Source organism: Triticum urartu, chromosome 3 (assembly GCF_003073215.2).
Source record: "Triticum urartu cultivar G1812 chromosome 3, Tu2.1, whole genome shotgun sequence".
NCBI classification, from domain to species: Eukaryota; Viridiplantae; Streptophyta; class Magnoliopsida; order Poales; family Poaceae; genus Triticum; species Triticum urartu.
The window spans coordinates 5,819,518-5,839,126 of NC_053024.1; the positions used below are offsets into that span (position 1 = coordinate 5,819,518).

A 19,609-nucleotide genomic window follows, 5' to 3' on the forward strand; every position below is an offset into this window, starting at 1 on the left:
GATTAGCGGTACGGGAAATGCACATGGTCAATGGGCGTGAGTTTTTGCTGAGGATGATCATCTACTAAGGAGAATGTCTTCACAAATTTTGAGATCAAAAGGAGGATCATAGGTGGTACTTGCTTTGCAAAGTACCACGCTGGACAAAAATATGAATGTTGAAGATGGGCTCAAAATAATGAATGGAGTGAGCTGAAATTTTGTGGAGGATGGTTATTTGGGCATAGGAAAGCATTGTAGAAAATTGATACCATTTGGACATGCCAAAGTAGTACTTCCTTCACAATGCTCTTCTATGGACAGAAACTTGGGAAAACTAGTGAGAGAGATTGGATGAATGAAATGAGCTCAAAATTGGTGTAGGTAAGTTACTTAGGTATGGTCATGCGCTGGTAAATTTTAAGATCATTTGGGTAAGCCTAGCTAGTACTTACTTCACAAAGCTTCTCTCGAGGTAGAAACTTTGGAAATTTCCCGAGAAAGATTTACTTGGAAAATTGAGCTGAATATTATCATGTGGCAATGATTTCGGTATGGAAGAGTGCCCGAAAAGTTTGAGGGTAATAGGAGGGGTCTATATAACACTTGCTTTGCAACGTGCCAATTTGGCCATAAAATATAAATTGAACCTGGGCTCACATAGATGATTTGATCGAGCTGCAATTTGGAGGAGGGTGATAATTTGGGCATATGAAGGAACTGTATAATTTTCATGGCATTTATAGATATAAAAAAGGTACTTCCTTCACAATGCTTCTAGGTGGACAAAAACTTTGGAAATTTGCCGAAGAATATTTGCTTGGCAAATGGAGCTGAATTTTGTCATGCGGTAATGATTTGGATAGGAAAGAGTGCCCAAAAATTCCGAGGGCAATAAAGAATATATAAATAGCACTTCCTTCATAAAGTGTTGTTGTGAACAGAATAGGAAAATGAATATTGTTGAATTAGTTTTGAACTAGGCAAGGAAGGATTTTTACATATTTGATGAAGATATGCCCCAAAGAATTTATGAGATTGTTTTGGGAATTTTGGGAGTGATAGAAATATAGGTTGCTTCACAACATAGGGCAAAAACTGCCACATGGACATGACACATAGGCAAAACTGATGAGATGGCACCTAGTCATCACAACCCACCACAATCTACAAGGCTATGACCATCTATATTGGTCATTAACAACTAGAAATAAGGCAGCGGACTAGCACTGTTTGCTTTGTGACCATTTCGTGTATGGAAACTACGACCTTTCTGACCAAAATGGTCGCAATGGTTTAGGGTTTGGAGCCCCCTGGACAGCTTTTGACCAATTGGTCTAAAATAGTCATAAATTTAAGACCAATTCTTCGAGGGTCACTGACAGAAGGTCATAAGTTGAAATATTTCTTGTAGTGTGTCGCGCCGTCGGTTCCAGCATCACCGGCAACGGTTGTAGCATCTCGACAGCTGGTTGTAGCTTTGGACGTCCACTACTCGCCCCTCGTCCTGCCGTCGGTGCCAGCAACAGCGGCAACGGTTGTAGCATGGCCCTCCATTGCAGCACATCACGCCTTCAGTTCCAGCATCACCGGCAATGGTTGTAGCATCGCAGCTGGCATCGGATTGCATCGCACGCCGACAAAGCAGGTTGTAGCATTACAGTTGGCCGATTGTAGCAAATAGAGTCGACGGTTCCAACACCTAAATTCGTCTGTTCCAGCAGTCGACATCTCTAGTACGAGCATCCATTGCCTCCGTCTTCCGGCATCGGCGATTGCCGGTTGCAGCTTTCCATGTCGATGGTTCCAGCACGGTGGGGTGCCGGTTGTAGCATCACAATACCGGCGACGCACCGGTCTTCCTGTTGAACCATAGATGGGCTTCAGGCCAATACTTCCAGTATCGGAGATGTCGGTTGCAGCTTTTCATGTCGACGGTTCCAGCACCACGGAGTGCCGTCCAAACACCTGCGGCTCATCCGACACCGACGAGGAATGCTATTCCAGCACCGACGGTCATGGGCGTAGCAAAATGCGACAACGGTTGTAGATTTTTGCTATGTGGTCGCAGCAAAAAAGTGCCTGCGTAGTCCGCTCTTCACACCGGAGTCATGGTTGTAGCAAAATGCGACGCCCGTTGTAGCTCTTCGCTATGCGGTTGTAGCAAAAAAGGTTCACGGTAGTCTGCTCTTCGCACAGGCGCCATGGTTGTAGCAAAACGTGATGCCCATTGTAGATTTTCTCTATGCGGTTGCAGCAAAAACAGTGCTGTTGTAGTCTGCTCTTCGCACCGGCGCCATGGTTGTAGCAAAACCTGACGCCCATTGTAGCAGGGCGCGACGTTGGTTGCAGCGTTTCTGAAGGCCGGTTGCAGCTTCAGCTTGGTCTCGCTGAAAAAACTACAGCACGTTGCAGCTCCGGCACCCCTGACGGAACTACCGGAGAGGAGGAGGACGTGTGCGGGCGCAGCCATCAACTCAACGGCGGCAAGTGGTGTTGCCAACTCGCATCATCGCCTAGATGGATCATAGAAGAGAAAAAACATGGCCGCGGCCGTCAGACAGAGTTCCCCATTGCGGCCCTCGAGCAACGCCTGCTGGTATTACTTCCATCTCGCCTGGGCCCGGTAAATGCCTGTACCGGCCAAAAATTTCGGCCCAGTTTGAAATCTTTTTGGCCCAGTCCAACTTATGGATCCTCCCCACGCTTTGCCCAATATAAAAGGATCGAACCAAACGCCCTAACCCTAAACAAACCACGACCCCGTGGTCGACCTGTGTGTGCGGCGGCAGCGCTACGCCCAGACGTGGCTCCTCCGCTCGTCGCCGCCTGCCTCCCCGCACGAGCATGTGCTCCTGCCCCGTTCGCCCCTTCCCGACAGCCCAGCTCCTGCTGCCGACCTCTGCCGGCTGCGGGCTGCATGCTGCTCGTCATGCAATGCGGCTGAATCCATCGGCAACTCCCTCCTCAACTCTGAAGCACCTCTCCCTGTCCTTGTTTCAATCTTTTTCACAGTTTTTAAACCCCAAAGCTTTGCTCTGCCATACTCCTCATTGTTGTTTGACTGCCATACTTTTGTTCTTCTTGTTTTCAAAAATTTCGGCCGAATTTCGGCCAGTTTTTGTTAAATTTCGTTTGAAATATAAAATTTGGTTTTGTAATTTCGTCCGAGATTTTACCGTAATTTTTAAAATGACCGAATTTCGGCCATCTCGTTCAGAAGCGAAAATAAATGCAAACCGAAAGCCAAAACACAGGCTCCTGTTAGCGAAGTGACCGGCCCAACGCTAAACGTTTCCCTTATATATTTGCGGCTGCCTGTGTTTGCCCGCAGATGGCCGCACACTTGCAGCATCGATCGGTACCATCTGACAGCCGACAAGGTACGCACGCCTGATGTACTGTTTGTGTGCTTTTTAGCTTTTCCTCTTTATTTTTATATTAGGGGGTGGTAATTTTTTTTCGCGGTTGAGGGCGTGGTAGCTCTTCAAATTTGTGCCAGCTAGCTGGTTCTGCGTACGATTTTATTACGAATATACCCCACTGTTTTTGCTAATTATATCTTGGCGGCCAACGGAGTCCTACGCGCTCCATGCACGTGTGCATCTGGTCGCCCTATAGTTCCGCCGCGGGATTTGCCGGGCAAGTGCCCGTCTTCGGCGGCGGCGGTGGTCGACTTCATACTTGTGCAGCTGGCCAAAGAAGGAATAGCTAGCAAGTCATGCTTTGATCTGGCTGAGTACATGGGATGTTCTTGCCGTGTTACCATGTACTACATGGTTTGGAAAGAGCGTAGCCGGAGGATTTTCGATCACAAAGTGGTGTCGATCGGCTGTTGGCTTTGCCAGTTTGATTAGAGATGCTTTGGCTCTTTCTTGAGCCTCCTTCAGGGAGGATTTTTTGTTGCTGTGTTGTCATGGCGGGTGGCCTCGTCGGTCAGCGGCATCCAATGACTGTAATAGACCAAGAACCACTAAAGAAGAGGATGGTCTGCTCGGCATCCCTCCATCGACTCCAGTCATCAGCAACAAACTCCACGTCTCTACCTCGCCCACATGTCCTTGATCACTAACCTCCTCGCCCGCGTTGAATTCTCAACAGACAGGCCATGCTGGTACGAAATTCTTAGAAGGATGTTGATTGACAGGACAATATTTAGACTAATAAATGGAGAATAATTTACATCTATATAAAAAATCCATGCAATCATGATAGCAACATCATAAAATAATTATTCTTCACATATCGAAAGGTTCACCGCAAGAATTATACATAAGTGATCACATTCATGTGGGGCAGCTCATGTGATCTAATCAGCGAAGCACATAGAGAGATTTGCTACGTAGTTACTACTGCGAACCCATGCATAGTACAGGGGATGGACTACTCACACCTCATCAGGGAACACCAGAGGGGTTTTGTTGATGAAGATCAGTGGTGAATTCCCCTCCAGCAGGGTACCGGAGAAGCACTCGAGACAACCTTTTCTCAGATCTCGAATATCTAGAAGTGGTGGCGGCGAAAATGTTCTTCTTGAATAGGTTTGCGAATTGGGGGTATATATGGAGCTAACGGCCGAATGAGAGAGCATGGGGCACCCCCGGGCCCTCAAGCGTCTTGGCCATGTGGCCTTCCCTCGGGCCATGTGCTAAGGTCATGCGGGGGACCTAGGTTGGCCATAGGTTCCTCCTTCTGTGAGCCTTTGTCTTCTGGAAAGTTTTGACCCGTTGATTTTTCACGGATACTTCTGAGTTCCGGAAGGTTCCTAAAACCATCAGCATACAAAAATGCGATTCTTCCCTCTCGCAATTTATTAGTAGGTTAGTCCAAAAATATATCATATTGCATAAATGATAAAGAAATAAGCATAGAAACTTCAAAAGTTATAGATATATTTTGGATGTATCTATGGGGGTGGGCTTCACGACAATGAAGTACATGTAGACGTGGCCCGCGGTGGAGGTCCAGCACTGCTTCAACTGTTCCTAGGTGTATGGGGAGCTCGGAGACAAAGAAAAGACAGAGGGATACGACACCATGGCTATCCCCTTGGCCTTCCGTGACGCCTCTGCCACCAAGATCGTGTTCTTCACCCCCCTCCCCCATGCCCTACACGAGATCGAAGTCTTCCTGCATAAGGAGGAATCCCGCCTCCTCCAACTTCCTCTACATCGGTCGGCATGCTAGCGAGATGACGTCTAGGTCCCGGGGGTTCTCCCTACACCACGTCACCAGTCCTAGCCCCATGTCAGTGACCCCGAAGGGCAATGCCTCCTGAGCAACCGCTCTTTGCCACCCATTGTTGGGAGGTGCCCTCCTGATATTTCGTGACCCGTAGGATGGTGAAGAGGGGATGAGGTTGTGGACGACTGGGTAAAAGTGAAATCTCAGCAGCGGCACAAGTTGTCAAGCTTTGGGGACAACCCGGAGCATGAATCAAGCTTCAATCAGCTACAATGAGGACACCTTCACCAGCTTCGCCAAGCTTGCGCTGGTGGTTTCCCTATTTTTCAACATTTTCGTCGCCTTCCAAAAGGCTTACCACCTTCGTGTAAGCAGTCATATTGGATCCACTTTTCAGCTGGGATCTGTCCTGGTTAGTGGAGACGGGCTTCTCGCAAGCGACCACACTGAACAGGTCATCCCATCTACTCAGTAACTCGGACTCTTGCAGCCCCCGAGCATAAAATCACCTAATGGGAACATGCTATTTTAATGCTTCTCCAGAACTGTTAAAACAGAGGTCATTACATACTTTCCGTAGTGACCATAACATCGCAGAGTGCAGAAGATTATTTGCTTGCCATTTCTCATTGCAAACCTACCATTTAGCAATGGAATCATAAGTGACAACCTGCTCAATAGCAGTCAATCTACTTCTATTATTACACACTTCAGTAACAAAACACTAAAAAATGACATATCGTCAACTGTGTGACTCTTAGCAAAATTTTGCCTGGTTAGCAGCTTATCATTAGCTAATAGCCACAAAAAGATATGGGTTATGTGGGGCATAGTCAGCTGCCATATTGCAGGAGCATCCATATGTGTAACCACTCTAAACTATGGCATAACTATATCTAACAAAGTACTCCCTCCGTACTTAAAATAGTGCACTACCAACTTTGTTGGAAAGTCAAACTTTTTTATGTTTAACCGTGTTTATACAATAATACACCAACATTTATTATATCAAAGTAGTATCATTAGATTCATGATAAAATATATTTTCATCATATGCCTATTTGATTTCACAAGCATTGATATATTTTTGCACAAACTCAGTCAAACATTGACCAGGTGTAGTAGCGCACCAAGTTGGCCCATCGATCTGGCAGCCAGCTAAGCTGGGAAAAACTCTGCGCGCGAATCAATGGGGCGGAGCCGATCATCCCAACGCCTAGAAATCGTGTCAAACGGCAGACACGCTCGTCTGCCACAACCTCATTCGCGATTATTTAGTAAGTCTATGTCGACTCTCTTCCACGTCCAAGTTGTTAATACACTATAGTAGCTCAATTTAATATATGTATGTATGTATGTATGTATGTATGTATGTATGTATGCATGTATGTACATATGTACTCCCTCCGTCTCTAAATATAGGTCCTTTCAGAAATTCTATAGTATGGACTACGTACACACGGAATAAAATGAGTGAATCTACATTTTAAAGTACGTCTATATGCATCCGATATTTAGAAATGGAGTGAGTATGTTCTTCCTTGCTGTTATGCTTCCATACGTCGAATTCAATTAGTTATAGAGCCGATTTTTTTTCACGGCTCTAAATTTGCACGTTTAACTTTCAACTAAATAATTATTTAGAGTTTAATCTAATACTCATATATATCTTCATCTGCTGTTCTTCCATGTTGAATCGCGAAGAGGTTTTCCCGCAATTTTTTTTGTTAATAGTTTGAAGCGGCACCTTTTTTGAGTAACTTTGCTTGCTTTATTGGTCACTTAGACACCAAGGAATACAAGCAAAGTTTGGTGGCTCTACTAGCCACGACTGACAACCAATCGAAAGACTGATTGACGCCTTAGCTAAATCATGCGCTTCGTAAGTAGATTCAGGGATTCATGCCTAAAAGTAGCCTATTCAAAATTACTACGACTTGTCTCTATCAGCTTGATCAGTACCCCGTATGCTCGAGCCGAGCCACAATGATTGCTAATAGTTTTTCCACGTAAAAGAAAATAAAGAAATTCGCCTATAGTTTTTTTTAGAAAAATCACTAATAGTTTGGTGCACCACCTATGCTAGACAACGAGATTTCTTACTTGCACTAGCAGTTGTCCCAGTTCCCAATGAAATGAACTCGACAAACACTTGGAACTCGGTGGAATCCCAGATTCCATTAGTGTTAGATGTACATAGCTAGAAACTAAAAGATTTAAAATAATAATTCAAAATGGTTTTTAATTCATGAATTTAAAATAATGGAGTAGGTCTGATCATGTCCAATAAATCTGTGTTTCAGGCAAGCTTGAGGATTCAGATGGAGCATTGTTATGCCTAATAGCAGCAACCTGCACACTGGCCAGCAGCGTCGGCAATTTCCAATTGTTTTCATTAAGTGAGCATGGTCTTACCAACAAAGAATACTATGAGTTGGTAACTGGCACAATGGAGGTTGCTATTTGCTACCCTTATATATTTCTGAAATTGCACGAGTTCGTGCCCAATCTGCTTCCGACACCGGCTGCATTGGCGCCAATGAAGTTGTGGTTCGCGTGCCGTCCTAACGTCCGGATTTTCAGAGACACAGCCGTCCTTGTGATTATATCTTATCTGCTATTACTGGGCATCAACTTGAGCTTCGCCTGGCTCGCCATCTTTCCCGTCATGGCCATTGTTTTCATACGAGCGCTGTACTTGAAGCTCAATCATCGTAAAGTTACTCCAGGATACTCTAATGTCGACGAGAAGTCCGTCGAGACACCTGTGGAGCTTCAGATTATAGTGGTGGTGACGTTCGGAGCGCTCTTAGTGATGGATCAACTCGACGACGATGCAGCTGCGGGGTTCTCCATCTCCCAGTTCCTCCTGTTCCTGAGCTCCATTGTGGCCGCACTGACGCGAATGATGATGAAGCTGCCCGCTGACCCTTTTCCTGGCAGCGCACCGGCGTCAGAGTTGCTCCACAAGACCTTGCTTATCCTCCTGCTGGTGACGGTGCACACGGTGGCCGTGGAGTGGCTGGGCGAGGACGTGGTTCTGTTCTGCATGCCGGAAGTCGCCCCAGTGCTTCTCTGGTGCAGCCTTCACCTTGACCGCCCACGCCACAGCCCGCTCATCAGCGTCGACAAGATGAAGCCATACATGAAAGAGATCATTGCCCTGTGTGCACTGGTGGCAGCTCCTCTTTTCGCATACCTGGTGAACTCCATGGATGTTTCTGGGCTCTCCTGGTGCACGAGGATCATGGTGTCATGCGGCGTCTCAGGGGTTCTGACCTACTACCTGGCGTTCATGCTACACCACTGGCCATGGCCGGGGCGAAAACAAGCTGGCAGAAGCAAGGATGATGTGCCTTCCTCCGGCATGCTCAAGTTTTGGGCAGAGGCTGTACTCGTGGCGGCCGCATTGCTGCAGCTGCTAAGGTATCTGGTTTCTGTCCGGCTTGGTCTGCAACAATCACTGGTTGGTACACTCTGTCGAAATGCGCAACGACTTTGATAGTACACTAGTATTTTCTTGCTTGTTTGGTGTTTGGTTGGAGATAGCTAACCGGGCATGCCACCTTGTACTAGTATTTGCTTATTGTGCATATGTTGTAGTACTATGTGTTGTTAAGCCTCAGCTGCCATGCCTGTGGTTGTAGAGATTTTCAAGCATTGCTCAGGAGTCAGGACGAAATGCCATTGGAAATTAGAAGCAGCATTGGCTATGTTGTGTTTATTTTCATTGATTGTTGCACTTATATAATTATTGTACATAAATCTTTAAGGGCTGCATTTTACGGTAATGTAAACAGCAGGTGCCCAAATTTGTACCTTTTTACATGGAGCATGGTAGTACTACTACTAGCTAGTACCTAATCTATCGTACCATGTTGAGAGAGAGAGAGAGAGAGAGAGAGAGAGAGAGAGAGAGAGAGAGAGAGAGAGCTTTTCCAAAACTAAGCGCTCTAGCTGTGTTCTTTCTTGAATTTGCAAGGCAGTCTTGCCCCTTTACGCCAGTCTGGATGAGCGCATCCAAATGTGAGATATTGCACAATATGGAAAATTGAGCGGTTCACATATGTATTGGCTGATATGGAGCCGCTCATTGCGGTTTGAAGATTAGTGCAACACTGTGCAGTTTAAAAAGCGAAGCATTTTGTTTCGGGAAATACCTAGCTATATAGGACCTGCAAACAAGGTACACGGATCCTGCCAATGTCAGCTTTCGGTCAGATGATACAGGGGTCTTGCATGCATGAGCTGCTTATTCTATCTCTTCTCTCTCCCAGATTAATTCCTTTTGACCGTTGTAACTTAAAGTCATTCATATATTTTAAACCAAATTTCTGATTTTAAAACTTTTTATATATTTGAAGTCATGTCGCAAAAACCTTTGAAACAAGACTGATTTTGGATACATTGTAAATGAGTTTAAAATTCATGAAACACTTTTCACATATTTCACCTACTTGAAATCTTACGAGTATAATTATTTCAATCAGTTTCACGAGTTCACATTGCAGTTTCATGTTGTTTTTCACTTTCAGAACTTACATTTCACTGACTTGTTTTACATAAATTATATCTATTTCAAACGCATAATTTTTTAAAGAACGTCTCTCGCTCTTTTTTAGAATAAACTACTTCATGTTGGGAAATGACCGGTTTCACAAGTTGACATTTCAATTCATATTGTTTTTCACTTTTCGCTGGCTTTTTCATGAAAATCACATCTATTTCAATTTCACATTATTGAAATAACATATTTCACTCTTTTAAACCGTTACACATGTCAATTTCACAACTTGGCATTTCAGTTTATCATATTCTTCACTTTCAGAAGGTACATTTAACTTTATGGCTTATTTCACAAGAATCACATCTATTTCAATTGGAAAATTTTAAAATAACATATTTCACTCTTTTGAATCAGTTTCACAAGTTGGCATTTCAGTTCCCTATTTGGATTAAGTACGTTTCGGTGAACTAGGCTGTTTTCACATATTTCTAGTGAAATAGGTTGTTTCATTATTTTCTAGTGAAATATGTTATTTTCACATATGAAATGTGAAATGTAAAAATTTAAACGTGTTCGAAATATATCCAAAATTGCTCTAGTTCTAAAGGGCTTGGTGCCAGGAGTCCAAATCTATACCTTATATTAAAGGATGGCCCGTTTCTCTGAATTTTTTGGTCCATCCACCGACCCTAAGCTGCCCATAAAGTCGAACTAGATTACCCATGATGCCACCCGTAAGTGAAAAAAAAATATTTGTTAATTGTTTCGCTGTTTTTTGGCTAGTCATTCAAACTGCATCTAACGTTTATGTAAATTACCCATCCGGCCACCCATAAGTGAAAAAAAATCTTTGTTAATTGTTTCTCTGAATTTTCCATCTTCCGTCTAAACTACCCCTTAAGTTGAAGTAAATCACCGACCTCTCCAGCCGTAAAAGCGAAAATTTTAACCCTCCTCTGAATTATTCGTACGTCATAGGGACCTCCATTTGATTCATCGTGAGACTGACATTTCTTTTCCTTCTCATACATGCATCGAGGATTTAAAAAAAATGCATGCATCAAGGATCAAGTACAACATCGATCCATTGTGTGCATGTTGGAATGCATGTGTATTACGTCCACATGCGCGCCGGTTGGTGTACAAATATTCAGATACGTGTATATATAATATAGTATGAATATTTGGAACTTGATCTGAAGACCAGGATTTTATTATCCCATTGCAACGCATGGGCCTTTTTGCTAGTATATAAATTTTTTCAAAAATGAGTTTATAGTTTAAAAGGTATGAGTGATTTGAATTGTCTAAGAGGAAATAAAGTCAATGGATTTTGTTTGGGATGGAGAGAGAGGAGAGCTACATGCGCATCTTTTGTGGCAAAATGTAGTCCTTTAGGCCCATCAAACTGACACTGATTTGACTAACAAAGATACAACAATTGAAGGGGAACGTAGTAATTTCAAAAAAATTCCTATGCACACGCAAGATCATGGTGATGCATAGCAACGAGAGGGGAGAGTGTGGTCCACCTACCTTCATAGACCGAAAGCGGAAGCTTTAGCACAACGCAGTTCATGTAGTCGTACATCTTCATGATCCGACCGATCCAAGTACCGAACGTACGTCACCTCCGAGTTCAGCACACATTCAGCTCGATGACGTCCCACGAACTCCGATGCAGCAGAGCTTCACGGGAGAGTTCCGTCAGCACGACGGCGTGATGACGGTGACGATGTTGCTACTGACGCAGGGCTTCACCTAAGCACCGCTACGATATGACCAAGGTGGAATATGGTGGAGGGGGGCACCGCACCCGGCTGGGAGAGATCAACAGATCAACGTGTGTGTCTAGAGGTGCCCCCTGCCCCCGTATATAAAGGAGCAAGAGGGGAGGCCGGTTGGCCCTTACATGGCGCGCCAGGAGAAGGAGTCCTCCTCCTAGTGGGAGTAGGACTCCCCTTTCCTAGTCCCACTAGGAGGGGGAAGGAAGGAGAGGGGGAGGAGAAGGAAAGAGGGGGCGCAGCCCCTCCCCTAGTCCAATTCGGACTAGGCCCATGGGGGGCGCGCGGCCAGCCCTCGTGGCTTCTCCTCTTTTTCCCCTAAAGCCCACTAAGGCCCATATGTACTCCCGTATTCCCCTAACTCCCCCGGTACTCCGAAAAATACCCGAATCACTCGGAACCTTTCTGATGTCCGAATACAGTCGTCCAATATATCAATCTTTACGTCTCAATCACTTCGAGACTCCTCGTCATGTCCTCGATCTCATCCGGGACTCCGAACTACCTTCGGTATATTAAAACACATAAACTCATAATACCGATCGTCACCGAACTTTAAGCGTGCGGACCCTACGGGTTCGAGAACTATGTAGCCATGACTGAGACACGTTCCGGTCAATAACCAATAGCGGAACCTGGATGCTCATATTGTTCCTACATATTCTACGAAGATCTTTATCGGTCAAACCGCATAACAACATACGTTGTTCCCTTTGTCATCGGTATGTTACTTGCCCGAGATTCGATCGTCGGTATCTCAATACCTAGTTCAATCTCGTTACCGGCAAGTCTCTTTACTCGTTCCGTAATGCATCATCCCGCAACTAACTCATTAGTCACATTGCTTTGCAAGGCTTATAGTGATGTGCATTACCGAGAGGGCCCAGAGATACCTCTCCGACAATCGGAGTGACAAATCCTAATCTCGAAATATGCCAACCCAACAAGTACCTTCGGAGACACCTGTAGAGCACCTTTATGATCACCCAGTTATGTTGTGACGTTTGGTAGCACACAAAGTGTTCCTCCGGTAAACGGGAGTTGCATAATCTCATAGTCATAGGAACATATATAAGTCATGAAGAAAGCAATAGCAACATACTAAACGATCAAGTGCTAAGCTAACGGAATGGGTCAAGTCAATGACATCATTCTCCTAATGATGTGATCACGTTTATCAAATGACAACTCATGTCTATGGTTAGGAAACTTAACCATCTTTGATCAACGAGCTAGTCAAGTAGAGGCATACTAGTGACACTTTGTTTGTCTATGTATTCACACATGTATTATGTTTCCGGTTAATACAATTCTAGCATGAATAATAAACATTTATCATGAAATAAGGAAATAAATAATAACTTTATTATTGCCTCTAGGGCATATTTCCTTCAGTCTCTCACTTGCACTAGAGTCAAGAATCTAGATCACATCGCCATGTGATTTAACATCAATAGTTCACATCACTATGTTATTAACACCCATAGTTCACATCTTCATGTGACCAAAACCCAAAGGGTTTACTAGAGTCAGCAATCTAGTTCACATTGCCATGTGATTAACATCCAAAGAGTACAAAGGTGTGATCATGTTTTGCTTGTGAGAGAAGTTTAGTCAACGGGTCTGCCAAATTCAGATCCGTATGTATTTTGCAAATTTCTATGTCAACAATGCTTTGCACGGAGCTAATCTAGCTAATTATCTCCCACTTTCAATATGTATCCAGATTGAGATTTAGAGTCATCCGGATCAGTGCCAAAACTTGTATCTACGTAACACTTTACGATGAACTTTTTGTCACATCCATAACCAAGAAACATATCCTTATTCCACTAACAATAATTTTGACCAATGTCCACTGATCTACTCCTAGATCACTATTGTACTCCCTTGCCAAACTCAAGGCAGGGTATACAATAGGTCTGGTACACAGCATGGCATACTTTATAGAACCTATAGCTGAGGCATAGGGAATGACTTTCATTCTCTCTCTATCTTCTGCCGTGGTTAGGTTTTGAGTCTTACTCAACTTCACACCTTGCAACACAGGCAATAACTCTTTCTTTGACTTTACCATTTTGAACTACTTCAAAAAAACTTGTCAAGGTATGTACTCATTGAAAAAATTTATCAAGCGTCTTGATCTATCTCTATAAATCTTGATGCTCAATATGCAAGCAGCTTCACCGAGGTATTTCTTTGAAAAACTCCTTTCAAACACTCCTTTATGCTTTATAAAAAATTCTACATCATTTCCGATCGACAATATGTCATTCACAAAAACTTATCAGACAGGCTGTAGTGCTCCCACTCACTTCCTTGTAAATACAAGCTTTACCACAAGTCTGTATAAAACTATATGCTTTGATCAACTCATCAAAGCGTATATTCCAACTCTGAGATGCTTGCACCAGTCCATAGATGGATCGCTGGAGCTTGCACATTTTGTTAGCACCTTTAGGATCGACAAAACCTTCTGGTTGCATCATATACAACTCTTCTTTAAGAAATCCATTAAGGAATGTAGTTTTCACATCCATTTGCCAGATTTCATAAAATGTGGCAATTTGCTAACATGATTCGGACAGACTTAAGAATCGCAACGAGTGAGAAAATCTCATCGTAGTCAACACCTTGAACTTTGTCAAAACCTTTTTCGACAAGTCTAGCTTTGTAGATAGTAACACTACTATCAGCGTCCGTCTTCCTCTTGAAGATCCATTTATTTTCTATGGCTTGCCGATCATCGGGAAAGTCAACCAAAGTCCACACTTTGTTCTCATACATGGATCCCATCTCAGATTTCATGGCCTCAAGCCATTTCGTGGAATCTGGGCTCATCATCGCTTCCTCATAGTTCGTAGGTTCATCATGGTCAAGTAACATGACCTCCAGAATAGGATTAACGTACCACTCTGGTGCGGATCTCACTATGGTTGACCTACGAGGTTCGGTAGTAACTTGATCTGAAGTTACATGATCATCATCATTAGCTTCCTCACTAATTGGTGTAGGAGTCACAGGAACAGATTTCTGTGATGAACTACTTCCCAATAAGGGAGCAGGTACAATTACCTCATCAAGTTCTACTCTCCTCCCACTCACTTCTTTCGAGAGAAACTCCTTCTCTAGAAAGGATCCATTCTTAGCAACGAATGTCTTGCCTTCGGATCTGATAGAAGGTGTACCCAATTGTCTCCTTTGGGTATCCTTTGAAGACACATTTCTCTGATTTGGGTTTGAGCTTATCAGGATGAAACTTTTTCAGATAAGCATCGCAACCCCGAACTTTAAGAAACGTCAACTTTGGTTTCTTGCCAAACCATAGTTCATACGGTGTCGTCTCAACAGATTTAGATGGTGCCCTTTTTAATGTGAATGCAACTATCTCTAATGCATAACCCCAAAACGATAGTGGTAAATCGGTAAGAAACATCATAGATTGCACTATATCCAATAAAGTACGGTTATGACGTTCAGACACACCATTATGCTGTGGTGTTCCAGGTGGCATGAGTTTGTGAAACTATTCCACATTGTTTTAATTGAAGGCCAAACTCGTAACTCAAATATTTGCCTCTACGATCAGATTGTAGAAACTTTATTTTCTTGTTATGATGATTCTCTACTTTACTCTGAAATTCTTTGAACTTTTCAAATGTTTCAGACTTATGTTTCATCAAGTAGATATACCCATATCTGCTCAAATCATCTGTGAAGGTTAGAAAATACCGATACTCACCGCGAGCCTCAACACTCATCGGACTGCATACATCAGTATGTATTATTTTCAACAAGTCTGTTGCTCGCTCCATTGTTCCGAAGAACGGAGTCTTAGTCATCTTGCCCATGAGGCATGGTTCGCAAGCATCAAGTGATTCATAATCAAGTGATTCCAAAAGCCCATCAGCATGGAGTTTCTTCATGCACTTTACAACAATATGACCTAAACGGCAGTGCCACAAATAAGTTACACTATCATTATTAACTTTGCATCTTTTGGCTTCAATATTATGAATATGTGTATCACTACAACCGAGATCCAACAAAACATTTTCATTGGGTGTATGACCATAGAAGGTTTTATTCATGTAAACAGAACAACAATTATTCTCTAATTTAAATGAATAACCGTATTGCAATAAACATGATCAAATCATATTCATGCTCAACGCAAACACCAAATAACATTTATTTAGGTTCAACACTAATACCGAAAGTATAGGGAGTGTGCGATGATGATCATATCAATCTTGGAACTGCTTACAGCACACATCGTCAGTTCACCCTTAACTAGTTTCAGTTCATTCTGCAACTCCCGTTTCGAGTTACTACTCTTAGCAACTGAACTAGTATAAAATACCGCGGGGTTGCTATAGACACTAGTAAAGTACACATCAATAACATGTATATCAAATATACCTTTGTTCACTTTGCCATCCTTCTTATCCGCCAAATACTTGGGGAAGTTCCGCTTCTAGTGACTAGTCCCTTTGCAGTAGAAGCACTTAGTCTCAGGCTTAGGTCCAGACTTGGGCTTCTTCGCTTGAGCAACAACTTGCTTGCCGTTCTTCTTGAAGTTCTCCTTCTTCCCTTTGCCCTTTTCTTGAAACTAGTGGTCTTGTTAACCATCAACACTTGATGCTTTTCTTGATTTCTACCTTCGTCGATTTTGGCTTCAAGAAGAGTTTGGGAATCGTTTCCGTTATCCCTTGCATATTATAGTTCATCACGAAGTTCTAGAAACTTGGTGATAGTGACTAGAGAACTCTGTCAATCACTATCTTATCTGGAAGATTAACTCCCACTTGATTCAAGAGATTGTAGTACTCAGACAATCTGAGCACATGCTTACTGGTTGAGCTATTCTCCTCCACTTTGTAGGCAAAGTAATGTCAGAGGTCTCATACCTCTCAACACGGGCATGAGTATGAAATACCAATTTCAACTCTTGGAACATCTTATATGCTCCGTGGCGTTCAAAACATTTTTTAAGTCCCGGTTCTAAGCTGTAAAGCATGGTGCACTAAACTATCAAGTAGTCATCATACCGAGCTTTTGTCAAAACGTTCAAAACGTCTACATCTGCTCCTGCAATAGTTCTGTCACCTAGCGGTGCATCAAGGACATAATACTTTTGTGTAGCAATGAGGATAATCCTCAGATCACGGAGCTAGTCCGCATCTTTGCTACTAACATCTTTCAACTTTTTTTCTAGGAACATATCAAAAATAAAACAGGGGAGCTAAACGCGAGCTATTGATCTACAACATAGATATGCTAATACTACCAGGACTAAGTTCATGATAAATTAAAGTTCAATTAATCATATTACTTAAGAACTCCCACTTAGATAGACATCCCTCTAATCATCTAAGTGATCGCGTGATCCAAATCAACTAAACCATGTCCGATCATCATGTGAGATGGAGTAGTTTTCAATGGTGAGCATCACTATGTTGATCATATCTACTATATGATTCACGCTCGACCTTTCGGTCTCAGTGTTCCGAGGCCATATCTGCATATGCTAGGCTTGTCAAGTTTAACCCGAGTATTCTGTGTGTGCAAAACTGGCTTGCACCTGTTGTAGATGAACGTTGAGCTTATCACACCTGATCATCACATGGTGTCTCGGCACGATGAACTTTGGCAACGGTGCATACTCAGGGAGAACACATTTAACTTGAAATTTAGTTAGAGATCATTGTATAATGCTACCATCAATCAAAACAAAATAAGATGCATAAAGGATCAACATCATATGTAATCAATATAAGTGATATGATATGGCCATAATCATCTTGTGCTTGTGATCTCCATCTCCGAAGCACCGTCATGGTCACCATCGTCACTGGCGCGACACCTTGATCTCCATCGTAGCATCGTTGTCGTCTCGCCAACTATTGCTTCTACGACTATCGCTACCGCTTAGTGATAAAGTAAAGCAATTACAGGGCGATTGCATTGCATACAATAAAGCGACAACCATATGGCTCATGCCAGTTGCCGATAACTCCGTTACAAAACATGATCATCTCATACAATAAAATATAGCACCATGTCTTGACCATATCACATCACAACATGCCCTTCAAAAACAAGTTAGACGTCCTCTACTTTGTTGTTGCAAGTTTTACATGGCTGCTACGGGCTGAGCAAGAACCGTTCTTACCTACGCATGAAAACCACAATGATAGTTCATCAAGTTAGTGTTGTTTTAACCTTCACAAGGACCGGGCGTAGCCACACTCGGTTCAACAAAAGTTGGAGAAACTGGCGCCCGCCAGCCACCTGTGTGCAAAGCACGTCGGTAGAACCAGTCTCGCGTGAGCGTACGCGTAATGTCGGTCCGGGCCGCTTCATCCAACAATACCGACGAACCAAAGTATGACATGCTGGTAGGCAGTATGACTTATATCGCCCACAACTCACTTGTGTTCTACTCGTGCATATAACATCTATGCATAAACCTGGCTCTGATGCCACTGAAGGGGAACGTAGTAATTTCAAAAAAAATCCTACGCACACGCAAGATCGTGGTAATGCATAGCAACAAGAGGGGGGGAGTGTGGTCCACTTACCCTCGTAGACCGAAAGCGGAAGTGTTAGCACAACGCGGTTGATGTAGTCGTACGTCTTCACGGTCCGACCGATCCAAGTACCGAACGTACGGCACCTCCGAGTTCAGCACACGTTCAACTCGATGCTGTCCCGCGAACTCCGATCCAGCAGAGCTTCATGGGAGAGTTCCGTCAGCACGACGGCGTGATGACAGTGATGATGTTGCTTCCGACGCAGGGCTTTGCCTAAGCACCATTACGATATGACCGAGGTGGAATATGGTGGAGGGGGGCATCGCACACGGCTGGGAGAGATCAACATATCAACTTGTGTGTCTAGAGGTGCCCCCTGCCCCCGTATATAAAGGAGCAAGGGGGAGGCCGGCCGGCCCTTACAGGGCACGCCGGGAGGAGTCCTCCTCCTAGTGGGAGTAGGACTCCCCTTTCCTAGTCCCACTAGGAGGGGGAAGGAAGGAGAGGGGGTGGAGAAGGAAAGAGGGGGCGCATCTCCTCCCCTAGTTCAATTCAGACTAGGCCCACGGGGGGCACGCGGCCAGCCCTCATGGCTTCTCCTCTTTTTCCCCTAAAGCCCACAAGGCCCATATGTACTCCCGTATTCCCCTAACTCCCCCGGTACTCCGAAAAATACCCGAATCACTCGGAACCTTTCTGATGTCCGAATACAGTCGTCCAATATATCAATCTTTACGTCTCAATCACTTCGAGACTCCTCGTCATGTCCCCGATCTCATCCGGGACTCCGAACTACCTTCGGTACATCAAAACACATAAACTCATAATACCGATCGTCACCGAACTTTAAGCGTGCGGACCCTACGGGTTCGAGAACTATGTAGCCATGACTGAGACACGTCTCCGGTCAATAACCAACAGCGGAACCTAGATGCTCATATTGTCTCCCACATATTCTACGAAGATCTATATCGGTCAAACCGCATAACAACATATGTTGTTTCCTTTGTCATCGGTATGTTACTTGCCTGAGATTCGATCATCGGTATCTCAATACCTAGCTCAATCTCGTTACCGGCAAGTCTCTTTACTCGTTACATAATGCATTATCCCGCAACTAACTCATTAGTCACATTGCTTGCAAGGCTTATAGTGATGTGCATTACCGAGAGGGCCCAAAGATACCTCTCCGACAATCGGAGTGACAAATCCTAATCTCGAAATACGCCAACTCAACAAGTACCTTCGGAGACACCTGTAGAGCACCTTTATGATCACCCAGTTATGTTGTGACGTTTGGTAGCACACAAAGTGTTCCTCCGGTAAACAGGAGTTGCATAATCTCATATTCATAGGAACATATATAAGTCACGGAGAAAGCAATAGCAACATACTAAACGATCAAGTGCTAAGCTAATGGAATGGGTCAAGTCAATCACATCATTCTCCTAATGATGTGATCCCGTTTATCAAATGACAACTCATGTCTATGGTTAGAAAACTTAACCATCTTTGATCAACGAGCTAGTCAAGTAGAGGCATACTAGTGACACTCTGTTTGTCTATGTATTCACACATGTATTATGTTTCCGGTTAATACAATTCTAGCATGAATAATA

The 19,609-nt window shown here is 43.7% G+C and overlaps 1 protein-coding gene across 2 annotated transcripts; it reads left to right on the forward strand.

Annotated features, from left to right (window-relative positions):
• The first annotated feature begins 3,271 nt into the window (after positions 1-3,271).
• Positions 3,272-8,989, forward strand: LOC125542312. 2 transcript variants are annotated; one of them, XM_048705297.1, is made up of 3 exons: positions 3,272-3,362; positions 6,280-6,440; positions 7,467-8,989. In XM_048705297.1, the coding sequence occupies exons 2-3, from the start codon at positions 6,353-6,355 to the stop codon at positions 8,663-8,665; spliced, it is 1,287 nt and encodes a 428-aa protein (XP_048561254.1). In that variant the 5' UTR covers positions 3,272-3,362; positions 6,280-6,352; the 3' UTR covers positions 8,666-8,989. The 2 variants fall into 2 exon arrangements, with proteins under 2 accessions (XP_048561254.1, XP_048561253.1); XM_048705296.1 differs by having other exon boundaries at positions 3,317-3,362; positions 6,265-6,440.
• Positions 8,990-19,609: the final 10,620 nt, after the last annotated feature.